Here is a 19,254-nt window from a genome sequence, read left to right as displayed (position 1 = left end):
TTGGATGTTAAATGAGCATGGTAACCTCAAAATGATTCCTAATTTATGTGAAGATTATAAAATGCTGGATCTGTAATTACTGTTTTCCTTGATGTACACATGCAACCCAAATTAGCGCTAATAGAAGTTATATGTACACATGAAGAACCCCCCCCCCCCCCTACTCCTAACAGCTCTTTCCCCTCAAAAGTAAATTACTTTTTTGTCAGTCAACATTTATGGAGTACTCCTGCACAGTATCGTTACAAGATTTAAAGATATAGCAAATGAACCTTTAGAAACAACAGCTGGAAGTTCATCCAGTCGTACCTGGAAAAAACCCCAGCCTGCTCCAGGACCTCACATTCCCTCATTCCAGGCGGACAGTGCACTTTGCAGGACCACACAGAGCTCAGCGACAACTGCTCTGAGACAGACTGACAGCAGGGCCAGTGGCTATGGTAGCTCAGATCAATATGGGGGAAATACATCAGAAGAACTATCAAAATTACATGTAAATAAAAAAAATATTCCTGCTTTCTCATTTGATAAGAAGAAACTAGTAACAGCTGCACAAAAAAGAAATCCAGACAGTAATTACACACAATGTCACATCAAGGGCTCAAGCAAATTCTTAAACCAGATCTACTTCTATTGCTCACAAGTTAAGAGTTTACATTTATAAAAATACAGTATTTTAAAGTAAGAAACAGTCAAGCTTTTAAGAAGAATTTTCATTCTCATCAGCGTGATGCATCTAACGCGAGTGCTCTTCACACGTTTTTGCAGCTCCATACACTGAAAATTCATGGGATATAACAGCTGAGTGGGAACAGAACTCGGGCGCGCTATATGAACTTACCTTTCTGATCGATCATCCAGAATTTGGTTGCCTTATGCTAACCCACCCACCCCTAATTTGTCATCAGCTTCACTGTCATTACCAAGCACTGCAAACAATTGCTTTTACTAAAGAGGCCAATTCAAAGCTTCCCTTTCTGAGTGGAAGAGCTATACTCCCATAGATGCTATTAAAATCACTGCTATTCATATTCCGTACCAGTGACTGACTGTCTCCTCTGGAAATTGCTGCAAAGCTGGAAAAGCCATTTTGACAGGACACCCATTTCTATTCACAAAGATAAATCCTTTATTTAGTAATAATTATCTATACACAGATGAACAACAGGAGTCAGGGTAAGAAGTCTTCCAGCAGAATGTTTACACAGTATGATCTTAAACTAGCTTTTTGTTGTTGTTCTTGAACACCTAACTTCTTACTGTACAATGTAAATTTTACATTTCCATTCTGAAAATAAACTTGAACATAATTTAAAATCTCAGTGTTCAGAGATGGAGGTAACTACTAACCCATATAACAGAACTGCTGACAGGAAACTGAGGGATCATCTGCAAGTGGCAAATACGAATATCCATTTGTAAAAAACAAAACAACCTCCCCACCAACCACTAATGAAGTTTTTTAACTTGGAGGTTACAACAGCCAAAATTCTGTGGGTTGTGTCTTCACATCCTGTGCCTAATAAGTTTTTACATGGGAATTAAATTCTGTAAGTTCACAGTTAATAGACGACTATACACTGCAAGCAGCCGCCCCTTTTTAACGTCCATTTGTCACAAACCCATTCTCTGTTTTTAAAGGAAATGTAAGGGGGGAAAAAAATTAAATGGCTTTTTCCACTCTAAAATTGCAGACAAAGATTTTATAATGGTGGTAGATGACTTGAATTTTGAAAAACAACCAGCTAAAAGTCCAGAATGTGAAAAGCTGCTATTTAGAAAAGCAGTCAGTGTTCCAGATTACAGAAGAGCAGAATTACCAAGATCCACAGAGACTGTGAAAGAGCTCCAAAATAAATCTGTTTTCTGTAAGAAACTAGAAGACTTTTTAAAAAGGTGCCATATATACTGTCTTAAGAGTCAGTGCACTACAGTGAGAGCCTCTCCAAAGCCATGACTCTCCCATTCAGCATTTTAAACGTCTGCTTGAAATGGCGACACTTTGGAGTCACAGTATACGAATAAAAATTTAAACTAAAACTAAAACCAACCAACCAAAGAGAGCACCAGCTTTACTTTCTAGCGGACAAGGCAGTCACCAAGTATTGCTACTGCTGCTCCGAGACGCCTGCTCACAAGCAAAATGTAACACTCAGCATTTTGTTCTTGCATCTGTTTGACAGAACTGCGCAAGGTTGTGGCAGCAGAGGATCCTGCTCATTTACAACTCTTCAGCTATGCAATGACTTCTGCTTTTATAGGAAGTTTTTTCCCATTTAACTTGGGAAAGTAATGGGGGGAGAAAAACCTTTTTGCTCTCATTAGTGCGGATACCTTTTTTCTTTTCCCTTCTTTTCTCCATTTCTTGTGCGTAGCTGCTAAATTTACAATGGTGAAGTATACTTTTGTAACCTCTGTCTAAGCAGCAGACTGACAAGCATAGACAGCATTCATTCAAATAAAGCCACAAACAAGTCAGGAATGCTTATCTAGCAACATCATGACACAGGAAGTTTTCAGTCATCTCCAGAAACTCAATGCAATTCTTTAAAACAAATATTCTACTGTATGACTGGCCTCCTTTTTCAGGCAATGCCTCTGTTAAGAGTTACCTCCCATCATTCAGTTTGCTAAAAGTTGGACAAAGCTGCAGCACATTGATTGGCATCAAAAACAATGGCAGAGATAGGTAATGGCCTTATAGCTATATCACACCCTTTACAGATTTAAACAAACGTTGATCATTTCTGATATTTACCAGCTGAAAATGGTCCTCGTTCCAAACTCATAACACCCAAGACTCTAAGAGTACTTGCAAAGTCCATCCCCAGTGATAAAATGCATCAGCTTTGTATAATCACTTGTTCATCTGAAAACTTCCCTTCACAAACACAATCAAATTTGGCATTAAAATGCCTTTTGATTTCAGACATTTAAAGGATAATACTAGCTTTTGTGCTTTCTGTAGACAATTACTAGGATGTACAATACAGAGAATTGTTCATCAAGAAAAAACTTTTCCTCCATCTTTCAGACCAGTGACATTTCTAATACTTGTGCCAAAGGAAAAAAAATCTTCAGGATTGAAATATTACTATTTACAGCCTTTGCACATTATCTGCTGCATGCAACAAATTACTTAATTCCAAAAACTAGCTGCTGTGGGGTGGGGAGGGACGACACATGGTTTGGGTTTTTTATTAGCCATGATACAGGAAAGGAGCTGCCTCGTAAAAAGACTTTTTAATAAACCTTTGCTAACTGTTTCTGGCAGTTGAGAGATAACTGCACCTTTATAGTCAACCTCACTGCTGTCAGAAACTAAAAAAAGATGACAATTGGTGAAAATAAAAGGAAGACTGTAAGCTAGAAGAATTCTGAACTGCCACTACATTAACAAGGCTTCACTTTGCTTCTGCACTCCAAGAATGAAAACAAAAGTCCTTGCATTCAATATACTTTTAAAATAATTTTAAACTGGAGATTGATGCCAGGTTGGTTTTTTTTCACCCATCACTTTAATAGAGAGAAAATGAGTAACTAGCAGAAAAGATAGCAAAGGTTTTACTGCCTTTAAGTTACTGTTCCTATATTTGGTTGCAGGGGAGAATATAACACAAAAAAATAAACACTATTGCAAGTAAGTTTCCAGAAGCACCAAATTCAGTGCTTCCCTAGTGCCCACACTGAGAAATCTTGCATCTGATTTACAAACGTAATTATATCAGTGTAATTATACTGGTATAATTCCCCAGAAACAAAAAGTTATTTTTCAACATCCAAGAGAAAGATTTTTATTTTTAAATTCAACATGAAGAATTATACCAGAATAACTAGTGATAAATAGATATGGTAAATTTCCCTGAAGAGATAAGGCCTAAAAATACCATCCTGTTGTGGTGGGTTGACCCTGGCTGGACACCAGGTGCCCCCGAAAGCCGCTCTATCACTCCCCTCCTCAGCTGGACAGGGCAGAGGAAATACAATGAAGGGCTCATGGATTGAGATAAGGACAGGGAGAGATCACTCACCAACTACCATCACAGACAAAACAGACTCGACTTGGGGAAATAAGTCTAATTTATTACCGATCAAATTGGAGTAGGATAATGAGAAATAAAACCCAATCTTAAAAACACCTTCACCCCACCCCTTCCTTCTTGCCAGGCTCAACTCCACTCCCAATTTTTCTCCTTCCTCCCTGCCAGCAGCACAGAGGGATGGGGAATGAGGGTTGTGGTCAGTTCATCACACCTTGTCTCTGCCGCTCCTTCCTCCTCACACTCTTCCCCTGCTCCAGCGTGGGGTCCCTCCCACGGGAGACAGTCCTCCGTGAACTTCTCCAACATGGGTCCTTCCCACGGGCTGCAGTTCTTCACAAACTGCTCCAGCGTCAGTACCTTCCCCAGGCTGCAGTCCTTCAGGCACAGACGGCTCCAGTGCGGGGTCATGAGTCCTGCCAGCAAACCTGCTCCAGCGTGGGCTCCTCTCTCCACGGATCCACAGGTCCTGCCAGGAACCTGCTCCAGCGTGGGCTTCCCATGGGGTCACAGCCTCCTTCAGGCATCCACGGGCTGCAGGGGAATCTCCACTCCAGTGCCTAGAGCGCCTCCTCCCCTCCTTCTGCACTGACCTGGGGGTCTGCAGAGTTGTTTCTCTCACATCTTCTCACTCCTCTCTCCAGCTGAAGTTGCTGGTGTGTAGCAACTCTTCCCCCTTTCTTAAATCTGTTCTCCCAGAGGGGCTACCACCATCGCTGATGGGCTCAGCCTTGGCCGGCGCTGGGTCCGTCTCGGAGCCGGCTGGCATTGGCTCTGTCGGGCATGGGGGAAGCTTCTGGCAGCTTCTCACAGAAGCCACCCCTGTAGCCCCCCCACTACCAAAACCTTGCCACGCAAACCCGATACACCTGCAGTGTCCCACAAATTGTAAAGACCGAGGTTTCTTGACACTGAAGAAGTTCTGACTATTGAAATGAGGAGATTATTATAGCAACACTTTCAACATTATCCAGGTCATTTTCTCATACATTAATGACATAATAGAAATTTATGGAAGTCTTTATTGAATCTTAATTGCTCCCTAAGACCACGACTGAAATAGAAAAAGTGTCTGCATTCTGCTTTCACTACTACAGCAGATGTTCAGGATACAGAATCCTGAACTTGGATTTTTTTCATTTAAGGGAAACTTCCGAGTCTTCATATTTACATACAACATTTTGTATGTTTTCTGTAAAGTCACACAATATTTTGTCAATTCCAGATTTTTGCCAGCCCTTAAAAATACTGTTAGCTTTCTTTTAGAGTAATACCAAGACATTTCCTGATAGTCCAGTATGAAAGGTGTTTTTGAAGGGCGAGAGGGATAATTCCAATATTTAGTTTGCTGCTAGAAGCCTCTAATATGTTGTTGAGGCTTTTCTTATTCTTTAGAAGGAAGAACATTTTAAACCAGAATACCACTGAAGAATTTAAATTGCATCTTCCTCACTAGCAAATGAGTTCAAATTAGCCCAATTACAATTAAAACATGACATATTTATCAACCATTAATGATGAGAAATAACGTAAATCAATGACAAATCTGTTTACAATTTAATAATCCACCTCAAGCGACTACCAGAATTTACCAATGCCTAAAAATTGCCATAAATTACACTCTTAGTTGAGATGTTTAAAGTTTTTGAAAAAGCTCAGCTCTTGCAGATGCCACTGAATATTAGAGTTTTCTAATGATGTAAAAATAGAACTCCTTTGGTTGAAATCACGTCCCTCTGAGAAACTGTAAAACCCCAAAACTGCAAAACCCAGTAAGTTTTTGAATGCTGACTTAAAAACAAGAGCTGCACTTCATTGTCATCTTGTGCATTTTTAACCTGTTCAGAAGATTAATCCAGGATCATACTTAGCATGAACAGTTTCCACAGCCTTTCACACTATTGATAATTTCTTCTTCTAGTTTCTTCCTTTCGTCCTCTTTGGACATCCGATTATTTCTTTCTTCCCAATTTGGATTGTTATGATTATTTAGTACTTTGCTGCTCTGTGTATGCCACATTTCATAATAGAGATTGTTAGGACTTGCAAGGAGGTCTGCATGTCTACCACGTTCCACAACTTTACCCTGTAAAAGAAGGAGAGTAGAGTCAGTAATCAGTATTACCAGATCTTTAGGCATATAAATGCTGCCAACATATGGGCCACAGTTTTGCAGTATAGATGATGGCAATTAGTAACGAGAAAGAGCTTGGGACAGCAATGAAAGACTGAACATGTGGTGCACTGAATTGTTTTCAGCTTGCAGTGTAACACACAAGAGCTGTGTTCTTCTCAAACCTGCCTAAGTGGGAACACAGATGCCTTTTGTCCATCTGGACAAAATTTAAAACCCACCAACATGGAAAGTTTTACTATCTAACCTGGAAGAGCTACTTAAAGTAAACGTAGACCTCTACATGAGGAGCAAGGTGTTAAACTACTTGTGCAAAAGTCACATGAATGTACTAAAATAAACATGTATTTGTCTTCGCTTGGTAACAAACACACTTACACTAAGAAGCTAGAAGAAAAGAGCATACAGAGAGGGATTTGTACTAGATAAGCAAAACACATTTAAAAATCAAATCCTAAAAACAATTAGTGTAAATTGTGCTTTCAGATGGGTGCTCAGCAACTTGTGTCATTGCAATTGCTGTCATGAAAATCGAGTGAGCAGTTCAGTTCATCTGTGCTATTCTCAAGAGCAAAGATGATTTATTGACTATCATTATGGAAACGGGGAGGACGAGTTGGAGAGGAGAACTCAAATCCTACAGACAGTGAAACAGCACTACTCTTCAAAAAACCAGACTCATCTTTTTACTTTGAGATACACATTTACATTCACTGACTTCAAATTAAAATAATGTATTCATTCTCCAGCTATTCTTTCTTTTGGGAAAAGACAGAATTATACGGACAACTACATGGATTTTATATTAGTTCTAAATTCTGATCTACAATTAAATCTACCTCCTTGTGACAGCTGCTGATGAACATGCTGGGAAAAAAATTGGGTCTTGGCACTTCTATTACTAGTCATGCTGGTGGAATCTGAACAAATATACACTTGACCAACATAACTGCAGAATTTATTAAAAAACTTCAAGCGGTTAATTTAGAGAGTTCATTGTAGTAGAGACTAGGCTTTTGAATTATGGCCTTTTTTAATAACTCTTGAACAACCATCAAAAATGTAACTTCTCTGTTCAGCTTCACAGCATTAAGATCAATATCATAATACAATGTTTACTCACTCAAGAATTATTCTGATTTTACCTAGGCAAAGGTGCTGAAATTGTGATGCTGTATTTCCATTGCTAAGCAAAACCAGTCACAATCATCTTGTCTCATCTCCACTACTGAGCCTTATTTATCTGGTTGCCAACATAGTGCTCATCAATCAAGCTGGGATGACAAGAGGCAACTTTCTGCTGAGCAAACGTCAATGATGCCTCATGAAGCAGTCGGGCACTAAAAGTGATGCACCACGCTGCCTTACTCATTCACGATCTTTATTACACTAACATCATTCATGAAAGTGAGCACCCTAGCTGTTTTACAGTTTTAGGTTGTGCTTTTATTTTTAATTTAACAGTTACACTACAACACAAAACACACTCTTAGTAAGCTGTGAAAACTTGCATCAAAAACAAAAAGTCGCAGATTGCCTTATAACATGTTAAAAAACATTTGCAAGATATTTTAACATGCAGTTACATAAAGGATACACCTTAGGAAATGATTTTTCAGCAAAAGCTGAAAAAACAAGCAGACCAAAACCAAACAAAAACTCCACAGAGTGATTTATTCCACTACTTCATTTTGAGATTGATATGAAGCTGAGATTTGTATAGCAAAGATAGTCATGAATGTCACCATTTCATAAGATTTTGTTCTAACTCCCCATGAAATCACATAACGTACTGCAGGAATAATTTATTTTCTTTTAGATATGCGTATTTTAGTCACTAAAAACACCTATGATCACAAGCATATTAATAGCAACTGAAAAAAACCATGTTAAATTTATCTCTGCATTCATCATCAGCATATTAGAGCACTGTATTTTCAGCATTATCAGTTAAAAGAGTAGCTATGAAGTTATAAGGACACTTGTTTATTTTAAATCTATGGCCAGATATGGGTAATAGAAAAAAAAAATGGACTCAGGACAGACTGAATATGAGGTAACAGCTGAATAGCGATATTAGTAAATCAAAAGTTGAAACTTTACTCCCCCCCTCCCCCCCCGAAGCTTACAGAAAGGGAATAATCACACTTTTCTACAGGTACAATGGAGAATGGTGTTCAGATTTATAACATAATTAGATTGAACAATCCTACAATAGTTTTATCTGCATGGAAACAGAACAAGCTGTCCTCTCTCTTTCCATTGACAGAAAAAAAACAATGGATGTATGTGAAAAATAGACACTCACTGAATAATGAGAACGAAGCATAAATTGGGGGAACACATTAGGAAACCTAATCTAAATTAGATTAAAAACATGCAACAGTAAGCCAGTCCCAGAGCATCAAGTGAAATTTGTCACAATCCCTATAAAGAACATGTAATTAAATTAACTATGCAAATGAAGTAAAAATACAACATACGAGACAGTCACACATGCAAATTTCTGCAACTGATAAACTGTTAGTTGCAAAGAGAAATATATAAAAAGCAAAGCTTGGGCTAGAATTTTCTAACACGGTTCATTTCCAAAGAAAGAACTTTCAGTAGCTTGGTGGGAGTACAATATTTCAAAAGGACACATAGACTCTCTAAAGCAAACGCTAACATTATGCGAAAATTACACATCACAGGGTGATCACCTCACCTGATCCAGCACAATGATTTCATCTGCATCAACTACTGTTGACAACCTGTGGGCAATGAAAACCGATGTTCGGTGTTTCACCATGTCCCTCATGGCACTGAGAATATTCTGCAAGATTAAAAGAGAGACAAACTCTTACACACTCCTAGGTGGTATGAAGAGAAATAAAATGCTATCTGGAAATATGCAAATTACTGTAAATAAGTTTTGAGAAACATCTCCAGTACTGCTATAGCTTCACAGTAAGAATCAGCTATGAGTATCTACAGAAGAAACAGAATCCCAAGCACAAAATATCCGTGGCTCTGATAAAGTCCTCAAACTGCAGAAAAAGCTTGTATCCATAGAAAAATGCAGATACCCAAGGGACAAAGGAAGGGAAGTGTTACTTGATTTCAGGAAAGAATTCCCTATGCAGCCATGCAACAAAAGCAACATAAAACAGCAGTAAAGGCATGTGAAAATAGTAACTAATAATAATACTTTCCAATCAATGAAAGTTAAAGAAAAAATCCCTCTCAATATCATGCCAATGTGGAACATAAAGTTAAAGCAATCCCGGGAATTATCTATCTATCCATCCACTGCTTCCTTTGTGAGCAATCTCCCACCTTCCCAAACGGCATTCAGATGCAAGCAGCACTAACTGGGAATTTGTGCCCTCACTACAATAGGTGAAGTGTCCACTTTATTTTCCTGAAAAACGCTTCCCTTTGTCAGAAAGCATTTCTATTACCAGACATACTTTTGTGGAAAGGACTCGTTTTCATTTGCTGTCTTTCAAGTGCAGTTCTGCTGTGAAACTTTCAGCTTTGCTTATGATTCTTGCAATAAATACAGCAAAACAAAAGGGAGAAATAATCCAAGTAGTGTTCTGTAGAATTGTGTATGTTATGAACATTTCTGGCCCAATGAGGAAGCTGTACTATATTTGAATGCTGTACTATATAGATGTACAGTTTGTGCTCGGATTTTTTTGTATCTGGAAAATGAAAGTAATTTAGTGATTACAGGTCAATAAATTTGCTCAATAATCTGCGTAAGTGAATACAAACATAGCTCTAGCTCTAGTTTTTGATGACATTAGTTTGTGAAATTACTGCCGGTGCTGAGAGTTTTGTGTTTAAGCAAAGATGTAGTTACAAAGCCTGATGCAGTTACTGTGGTAGTGTCATGACATCTATGTCACAATGCTCTTATGTTTCACAGCCCTTCCTGTGAAATGAATACAAATTAATACCAGCACTGCAGGTTACACCTACCTGATTTGCATCTCGGAAAGATGCTGCACAACAAACGAGGTTTTCTGTCCTGCGTTATGTGACAATTATTTATAAGACATTTTTAATGAATGGTAAATATCATCTAAACACCTTTTAAAGTGGACTGGAAAGCTTCACACTTCATGGCCACATGAAGTATTTGCAACAGTTTCAAGAGATGAACTTTTAATGGTGAATGGGACCTCAATAGTGTAAAACAGAAAATATACCCAGAGACAGAGCTGGTATTCTTATTCTTCACTATGTCTCAAGGTAGACAGACTAAGCATCTCTGCTCTGGCCTTTAGGAATAGGGTTTAGACATAGGATCTCTTAATAATAATACTAGGAAAACATATGATAGGAAACTGGCAAAAAGAACAGAATTCTTTGAGAGGAAAAGAACAAGGAAAAAGCATCAGAATCAGACATCATTACACCATTTTTATTTATTTTTTTAATCCCAATTTACCTCTTCTGTAATTGAATCTAAAGATGATGTGGCTTCATCATAGAGAAAAACAAGTGGCTCCTTTAACATTGCTCTAGCAATTGCAACTCTTTGCTTTTCTCCTCCTGAATGCGGGGGGAAGGCGGGGGGGGGAAAATAGATAAGTTACAATCATGATATTCTAAATTCAACAGCAGATATAACTGTTTTGGTTTTGTTGTGTTTTTTTTTTTTTTTTTAAATATACATCACAGTTGCTACTGATAAAGGTCTGAACAAATTACGTAAGATATCACAGAAGTTCCTGCTCCCTGGTAAATCCAAAGTGATTCAAGATTGCTTATCCTTTTAGAAAAGGACAGAGAACTACTTTGTATATGCTACAATGCAAGAGCCTCACACAGGTAACTAATTACTATGTACAGTAACTCACTCTATACATCAGGGAGTATGAGCTCATTTACCTGGTCTAAGCTATGCCCCATACAGTAACTTTGCATACACACCCCCTGTTTTTCTCTTGTAAATAAACAATGCTCTGTCCATGCCTGCTGTATTTGATTTCAGGCATCTTGCACGCACATTTTTTTCTTTCAGGTCTCTCCCTGAAATTCATCTAACTTTCCACTCCATAATGGACCAGGTTTAAAGAGTCCATACTTAACAGCTTTAACCAGCAGATTTCACTACAGAACACAATTAATATGGTACTGAAAACCACCTTTATTATGCAACCTACTGCCTGTTGGTTTCTGATGTAACCAAGTTTCAGACTAGTTTCCTTCTTTCACAATTCTTACAGCCAACATCTACTCAAGAGTAACTTAGGACAACTTCTACAGACAGGAAAACATGCACATTTGAGAACTTAAAACCTGCTAAACACCTGGTATGCAGTGCAAACATTTCACATTTGTGCACCTGTCCTCCTTTGTTTTATTCAAGACTTCAAAACATTCCATTTCATACCATCATATTCTTGTTAATGTTCCATCCTATCAGGTGAGAACATGCTTTAATAAACCATTTAAAAGGCTGCTAGTAATGTGTCCTGGTTTCAGCTGGGATAGAGTTAATTTTCTTTCTAGTAGCTGGTATAATGTTATGTTTTGAATATAGTATGAGAATAATTTTGATGACACACTGATGTTTTCCGTTGTTGCTAAGTAGTGTTTAGACTAAGTCAAGGATTTTTCAGCTTCTCACGCTCAGCCAGCAAGAAGGCTGGAGGGGCACAAGAAGCTGGGAGGGGACACAGGCAGGACAGCTGACCCAAACTGGCCAAAGGGGTATTCCATACCATGTGTTTTTCTTAGACTAGAAGTGTAAGAAGCCTCACCCAACTTAAAAAAATATTAAACAGATTCAGAAATGAACCTAATATATAACTTTTTAACAATTTAGGGAGCCATTCTACTATTCAGAAAACTACAGAGATTCAAAGTAACAGATGCTGTGCTTTTACAGAGCTACTGAAGAACTCAAAGATATGCATTTGACATCTCCAATCCATTAAACAACCAAACTATTTCTGGCCATTACAACTCTCATTGTCAATGAAAATATTGATCTAACAAAAGCACATGGGATACAGTGGACACGTTAGCTCCACACTCCAACCTAAACCCACAAACCGGCACCTGCAAGCAAAAGCCCACAGAATCAAATTCCCTGTGAGCTGAGCACACAACTGCATTTAGGATCAATTCAATGCACAATTTAAGGAAGCCCAAGATGAGCAGACATTTCTGACAGCATTAGCCTAAGACTCCTGTACCTTGACTGTAAACATTAATGAGCTTGTTTATTACTATTGTTTTCCAATACTCATCTAATTTGTTGAAAACAAGAAACTGAAGCTGCTACTTCAATGGCAGGTGCCCACTCTGAGCAGTTTTTCTATCAACTCAGAAATCTAGTCTTTCTCCTGGGAAGTATTTTACATACTCTTTTTTTTCCTTTAAATACAAACAAACAGGAAAAGGTCACGCTTCCCTTCACTTTCTAAACACTTGTTAAAGCACTGTTAGATGGGTGCTCATGACCATCATAGCGGCAGCACAAAATGAAGGAGGGAGTAAAAGCATAACCCATTTTCAGAAAGGCTCTGTTAAAGGAGTCTCGAGGTCAGAAGGAAACTCCAACACACCCACAAACACTTCTCCAGATTTAGAATGGGACATAGAATCATAGAATCATTTAGGTTGGAAAAGACCTTTAAGATCATCAAGTCCAACTGTAAACCTAACATTCAAGTCCACCACTAAAGCATGTCCCTACGTGTCACATCACATCTTTTAAATACCTCCAGGGATGGTGACTCAGCCACCTCCCTGGGCAGCCTGTTCCAATGCCTGACAACTCTTTTGGTGAACAAATTTTTCCTAAAATCCAATCTAAACCCCAACATAAGGCTAAGGCTTTGAGCAACCCGATCTAGTGAAAGATGCCCTGCTCATGGCAGGGGGGGTTGGTCTACATGATCTTTAGAAGGTCCCTTCTAACCCAAACCATTTTATGCTTCTAGAAACGCCAAGACATTTCAAATCTATTGTTAGTCAAATCCTCTTTCTAGAAATTACTAGTTTGGGGAGACAGGCAGCACAAGAGAAATCTTTCATCATTATCACAGTTCTCTACAGTTCTGCCAGTACCTGTTTTGTATCTTCTACTCACTCACCCAGATTTGTGCTTCACATATTTTATTTCCCTCCTAACCTTCTCTGTATTCCCCTTTTGCAAATGTGCATGCTTTCTCCTGCACATACATCCTGGATACAGAATGTAACCTCTGATCCTCTGTTTCAAAGAGACCAGGACTCCTGAATTGAGCAGCCGCACAGTAAGAAATACCACACGTAGCTTGCTGTCTTTGCAACAGGCAGCATCTCTGCTAGAACATGCTGCATTCCTGTGATCCTGCCTCTGGACCCCCACCAGCCCCCCATCCCTCAAAGGTCCCTACATCTCAGTACCGTTCTCGAGGAAACTCAGTACCTTGAAGTTTCCAAACTCACTGAGATAAGTTTCTCTCTCCTATAGGGCCATGCCTCATTCCCAAGGGAGTAGAGCAGTCTGCCCTCGACCACTCCACCCTACATGCGAACAAAAACAGCTGACCTGTTCTTTGGTCTACCAATAAATGGTGTCTTGTATATGGAGTCAGAGTGGAAGAAAATTAAGCTCTGCCACACGTTTTTAGAGTTTGCCAAACAGTAACGCCTTGTATTCAGCAGAAGTTGTTTAGCAAGACACGTCCTACATGTTACCACAGTGATATGGCCTCTCCTCAGGCAGAGCCGTAGTTATGCGTGTACTGCACTTTCTCCACTACTAGCCCCTGCACGCAATTCAGCATAACTCTGCCTACCTTGTCAAAATCCTCCAAATATTTAAATGACCTCACACTTACCTAAACACCTTTAAGACTATATTAGAAAAAGATACCAAACCAATACAAAAAACTGTGCCCCATCACTGCTTGTATTGGCTAGCAATTTTAAGCAAAACTATAGCGTGTTTTGCTTTTTCAGAACAAGACAACACGAAATGGTTTTAAACTTTGCAAATGCATCTTCTTCTCATAGCATCCACCAAGGAGAGGAACCAAACCCATCAGTGAATTAAATGGGGAAACCTCATGAAATGAGTATCCCACTTTATCTTGAATCAAATACCTATTAAAAAACCTGTAAGAGCTATAAAGAAGATAAAGACTTATTTGAAATATAATAAAATAACCTAATAATAATATATCCTTCAACCAAACCAGTAATTTCATTTTTGTTTCATTCAATGCACATTTAGTAAGCATTACATTTATGTGATTATTAGCTTTGTCTCAACGCAACTTCAACCTAAGAGATTTGAGGTGGAAAGTATTCCAGTGGAATCTAGCTACTACCTAAAAAGTTATACTTAAACTCTGTATTTTTAAAATCCCATGTCCCCTCAATAAAAAAAAAAAACAAACCACAGAAAAAGGACATGGGAAATTATTTGGATATTTCCCAGTTTCCATGTGATCCCTCATTTTACATTATAACTCTGCCATAGGAAGAATGTTTGCTTTCAAGCATCATCTTCCCTACGAACAACTGTATGTAATCTTAATATTACAGGCAGCTGTAGAGAAGGAGTAAAGTGAATTTCTTGCAAGCGTGACCCTGAAAGGCTAGCATGACTAGCAAAGCCTGGCTAATGCCCTGATACGATCTTTCTAGTCTAGAACAGTTATGCTATTTTATAAAGTGCATACCCAAGTACAGAGGGACTTTGAGAACCTAAACTCATGCTTTTTTTGTTTCAGCACCGAGGTTGTGTAATATAAATCCACAGCTTGCAGATATGCAGACACCATTTTCACGTTGTTTCTCACACAATTCATGGGTAAGAAACACATAAGACATGAAGGCCCTTTCATTACGAGCAGGGTCCAAAATGACTATGCTGCAACAATATATCCCATTGCCTTACTTACTATCAACAGCAAAAACAAAACACCACCTAACTTTCAGCTGTTACAAGTTCAGATTTAAGAACTCAAATTTGGAATGCCTACGAATATATATAAGCATATCACATCACACATACAAAGCACACATACATAAAGTTCCCAATTCTATTCACACACATTCCACTACCAAAATAGATTATGAGAAAGACCACTTTTACTTAGATGCATCTACATGCTTACGCATGAACTCATTTAATGCTATGCCCTGAAAATACATTCCTTTAAATATCCTGTAGACTACAGTTGAAGTACAGCTCTTCATATTAATATTTAGCCTTACAATTATGTTATAACGTAAATAAGCTAAAAGTAAGTCAGACTGAGGAATAGACTATGCATTGAACTTTGAAGGTAGCAAAAGGGATATGAAGAACTTGTGCGCTTAAGAACCTACCCGAGAGCTTGAGTCCTCGTTCACCAACCTGAGTGTTGTAACCATTTGGCATTCGAAGAATGGCATCGTGGATTCCTGCCAATTTTGCTACTGCATACACCTCTTCTGGTGTTGCACCGATATTGCCGTAGACCAGATTGTAATAGATAGTGTTATGGAAGAGAACAGCATCCTACATGGATGGAAAGAATATTTTAAACAAGAAACCATGAAAATAGTTTAAAAACTGTCCCCAATCCATGAAAGAAATCAATACAGACTAGCTTATATTTTTCTACAAAGCCTGAAGGTAAAAGTATTTGGGGAAACTTCTTTTCCCAAAAACGGGATTAATACATTTTGTGTCCTAAATACATATATGTCATGCATACTTTTACCATTTTGCTAAGTCATTATGGGTGGTAATCAACTATAAAGCTAAATCACTTAAAGCTGGAAGCAGTTTCTCAAGAAGAGGCTTTAAAACATTTCAGAAATTGGATCTATATGATGATGCACCTAAGAACATAATATTTCTGGCAGGGGGCTAGGGGGGAAACAAGCATGGTGACTTTCAAAGGAACTAGACAATACCACTGCACTAGGATTGGCCTTCATTGAACCAGTGTCAGAATACTGAGAATTACTATTACAATGGACTATTTGGGGAGAATGAAAGATGGTATACCTGAGGTACAACTCCTATTGCCTTTCTCAGACTTTCCAAACTGACATCTTGTATGTTCTGTCCAGCAACATAAATATTTCCTTTCTGAGGTTCATAGAAACGAAATAATAATCTCACAATTGTGCTTTTCCTGAAATTGAAAAGAATTGAAGCTAATACTACATTCTTGGTTTGCCATTTACAATCTCCAAACAGAACTGATGTCACCAACAGAAATAATAAAAAGCAAAACACAAGAACAAACGCATTTAAGAAACAAATTTCTGCATCATTGATTGGCGTATTTAGTCCATTTACCCACCCTGACCCACTACCTCCTACAATGGCCACTTTCTTTCCTGCAGGGACTTCAAAAGACACTCCAGCAAGGACTTTCTGCCCCTCGAGGTATTCAAAATGCACATTATCAAAGGCGATGGCAGCAGTCTGTGGTGTGATCTGCAGGGGTGGAGCCAGCTCTTTGTCCTATTAAAAGAAGAGTGCCACTTTATATGCTGCCCAGAAAGTATCTCAAGCAGTTCAGTAAGCTGAGCAGTCCATATCCTAGCTCAGAAAAAGGCAAATAGACACTCTGGCTTGGATATGTTGAAAATAATTATAATCCGCCACACAAGTGAAATTGGTTTTTTCTTCCTTTTGCCCAAAGGAGGTAAAAACTTCTGCTGTAAACACTCTGCTTCACAACTGCTTTTGCAGTAATAAATTCTGCATCATTAATTACAAATAAAAATGCAAGCACAAGGCATGAATACTTAAAATAAAAAAAAAAATCTCAATATAAACACAGCTTCCATGAAGCAACTTTTGCTGTCACTTAAAGGTTCTGCAAGAAAAAAGCTGCTGCTATTGCACTAACTGCACTTAAAGAGGAAGCAGAACGGCATCTTTACACAACACCTCTTTCTTGAATAGAAATTAAACCTGGAAGGTAACAAACAGGGTGAAACGATGGCATTGCCAGAAAACAGCCCTATTAAATACCCAGATACTTTAGGAAAATAAGCTACTACTTACTTTAATTTTGGTATCTACACTGAGAAGTGTAAACAAGGTATTCATATCTATAAGTGCTTGTCTTGTCTCTCTGTATACTGTTCCCAGGAAGTTTAGGGGAAGAGAAAGCTGGAACAGCAATCCATTCACCATTACTAGATCTCCAACAGAAAGGCTGCCTTAAGACAAAATGGATGTGAGAGAATAAGGAGACTTGAAGGGTTGTCTTGTTAGGAAGCACCAAAAGATTTAAAAAAATAATCAAGTCTAGTTTCTTTTATCCCATTTTTAAACCCAGATGTTTAAATAGTAAACAAAACGCATTCCCAGAAGATCTGATTTTTATATAGGAAGGTGCCTGAAACAAATAGCAATGTTTGTGTGAATTTCACTTTTTTTTAAAGTTATAATAGCACCTGGAAAATAAGACAAGCAGCATATCAGGAAATTCATGGAAAACATCAGATTGTAAAGTTGTAAATTCTACAGAGAGAAATATAAAGGGGCCTAAATAAGTTAGAAGGGGAGGAACTAATATATGAAAGCAAGAATAAGGAAAGACAATCTTAAGTACATTTACAGACAAATCCAAATGATAGAATTTGTCATGATCAAGAGAGAGGACTTTCATACTATATACAACAGAACTGCTAAAACATATAGTGAGAACCTCTGGGCAGCTTAATATCAAATACGCTGATCAAGGGAAAACTCAGGATGACATACTAGCTAAAGGTAAGTGCCGGGTCAGTTCAGCTGAAGCGGTCCAGAAAGATGATTTAAAGCCATATTTCTATCATCCTGCTTAAAGACTATTCTAAATTTTCTTAAGGACAGCCATAAACTGCACCTACTGACTTATCTATTCACAGTGTAACTCTACCCTGTCCTGGCATCCCTTAAAAAGAGCAAAGCAGATGCAAGAAAGACAACATGATATAAAGGTCTACCCTTCAAACACATCTGGATGCTAACGATGTTTAAAAGCATCATTATTTTTACTCTAAACCCACCTTGCTTTAGCTGAGCCTCATCCCAATACTGCACTCATCTACTGTATTTGAAGCTTGTACTGTGTCTTCCTAAACAAGCAGGCTTTACTTTATGTAGTAAATTAAACAAATACAGATGAAAAACTCTAACATGGAAAAAATTGTTTTAATAATGTTCCCTTATTAATGGAAGGAAAGTGAAGGACACTGGTAATAAAACTACTGGAGACAAAACACACTGGTATATACACATTGGGGAAAAGTTCTGAATCTTGCCAACATGGGAAGGAAAAAGGGCAAAAAGAAAGGATCTTTGTAGAAGGTCCACAAAGTATTTGTATTTATATAAGTGTCTTTCACAACCTTTCAACAGAAACTTCCCGAAGTTAGATTTTCTTAGGATCTTTCTCTAACTGCTAAACTTTTAAAACGTTTCTAATAAAATCATACTAGTTACTAATATATATATATTTATATATCATGGAATTAACAGTACTCCAAGAAGCGAAGCAGAAATACCCCAAACTCAAGCAAAAGCTCTCAAAATGAACTATCACATCAACCGTAAGTTAATTTTAATTAACACCTCTATTACAGATGAATTAAGGTAAAGGAGAGCCATTTTTAGCTTATAGACAGATGAGTTACCTGCAATAATGCCCTGGCTAGCAAGCACCATGATGGCCGTTAAGCCAATGCTAAATATAGCACTCTGTCCAAAGTTCAGGAGAGCTAACGTAGAGGTAGTCTTCAGGGAGGCATTTTCATAGGTCTTCAAGAACTGATCATACCGTTGGGCTTCATATTTTTCATTATTGAAATACTATGATATACACAAAAATAATGTTACATTCTCAAATATACTAGACTGTATATTTAACTAGTTATAAAATTCAGTATAAACATACTACATGCACGGATACACACACAACCCCTCTTCAACACTTCCAACAACTAAAGAGAAAAGAAGATACAAGATTAGTGTGTGAAAACAAAAACCATGAGCAAACCCCAGCACATTCTGCACTGGGAAAGGACACATCATGGAGATCCCTACCATACTCATATTCTAGTAACACTGGGTGTCTGTCTTGCAGA

General features: G+C 38.1%; 1 protein-coding gene across 2 annotated transcripts in view; it reads right to left on the bottom strand.

The window, feature by feature from the left end:
- Positions 1 to 4,829: 4,829 nt before the first annotated feature.
- The window catches only part of ABCB7 (ATP-binding cassette, sub-family B (MDR/TAP), member 7), a 32,885-nt gene continuing 18,460 nt past the window's right edge, over positions 4,830 to 19,254 (bottom strand). Inside the window, exons 8-15 of one of the 2 annotated variants that reach the window (XM_010569052.1) lie at positions 18,805 to 18,979; positions 17,186 to 17,343; positions 16,473 to 16,636; positions 16,172 to 16,301; positions 15,505 to 15,676; positions 10,616 to 10,719; positions 8,882 to 8,989; positions 4,830 to 6,126 (exon numbers count right to left, since the gene is read on the bottom strand). In XM_010569052.1, coding sequence (XP_010567354.1) covers positions 5,908 to 6,126; positions 8,882 to 8,989; positions 10,616 to 10,719; positions 15,505 to 15,676; positions 16,172 to 16,301; positions 16,473 to 16,636; positions 17,186 to 17,343; positions 18,805 to 18,979 — 1,230 coding nt within the window. In that variant the 3' untranslated portion in view covers positions 4,830 to 5,907. The remainder of the gene's footprint in view (positions 6,127 to 8,881; positions 8,990 to 10,615; positions 10,720 to 15,504; positions 15,677 to 16,171; positions 16,302 to 16,472; positions 16,637 to 17,185; positions 17,344 to 18,804; positions 18,980 to 19,254) is intronic. The other variant, XM_010569053.1, reaches the window with a different exon arrangement.

This window comes from Haliaeetus leucocephalus, unplaced genomic scaffold (genome assembly GCF_000737465.1).
Source record: "Haliaeetus leucocephalus isolate CR32 unplaced genomic scaffold, Haliaeetus_leucocephalus-4.0 Scaffold262, whole genome shotgun sequence".
Taxonomy (NCBI): Eukaryota; Metazoa; Chordata; class Aves; order Accipitriformes; family Accipitridae; genus Haliaeetus; species Haliaeetus leucocephalus.
The sequence above is the reverse complement of the archived record's forward strand: the minus strand, read 5'-3'. Positions and strand labels throughout refer to the sequence as shown.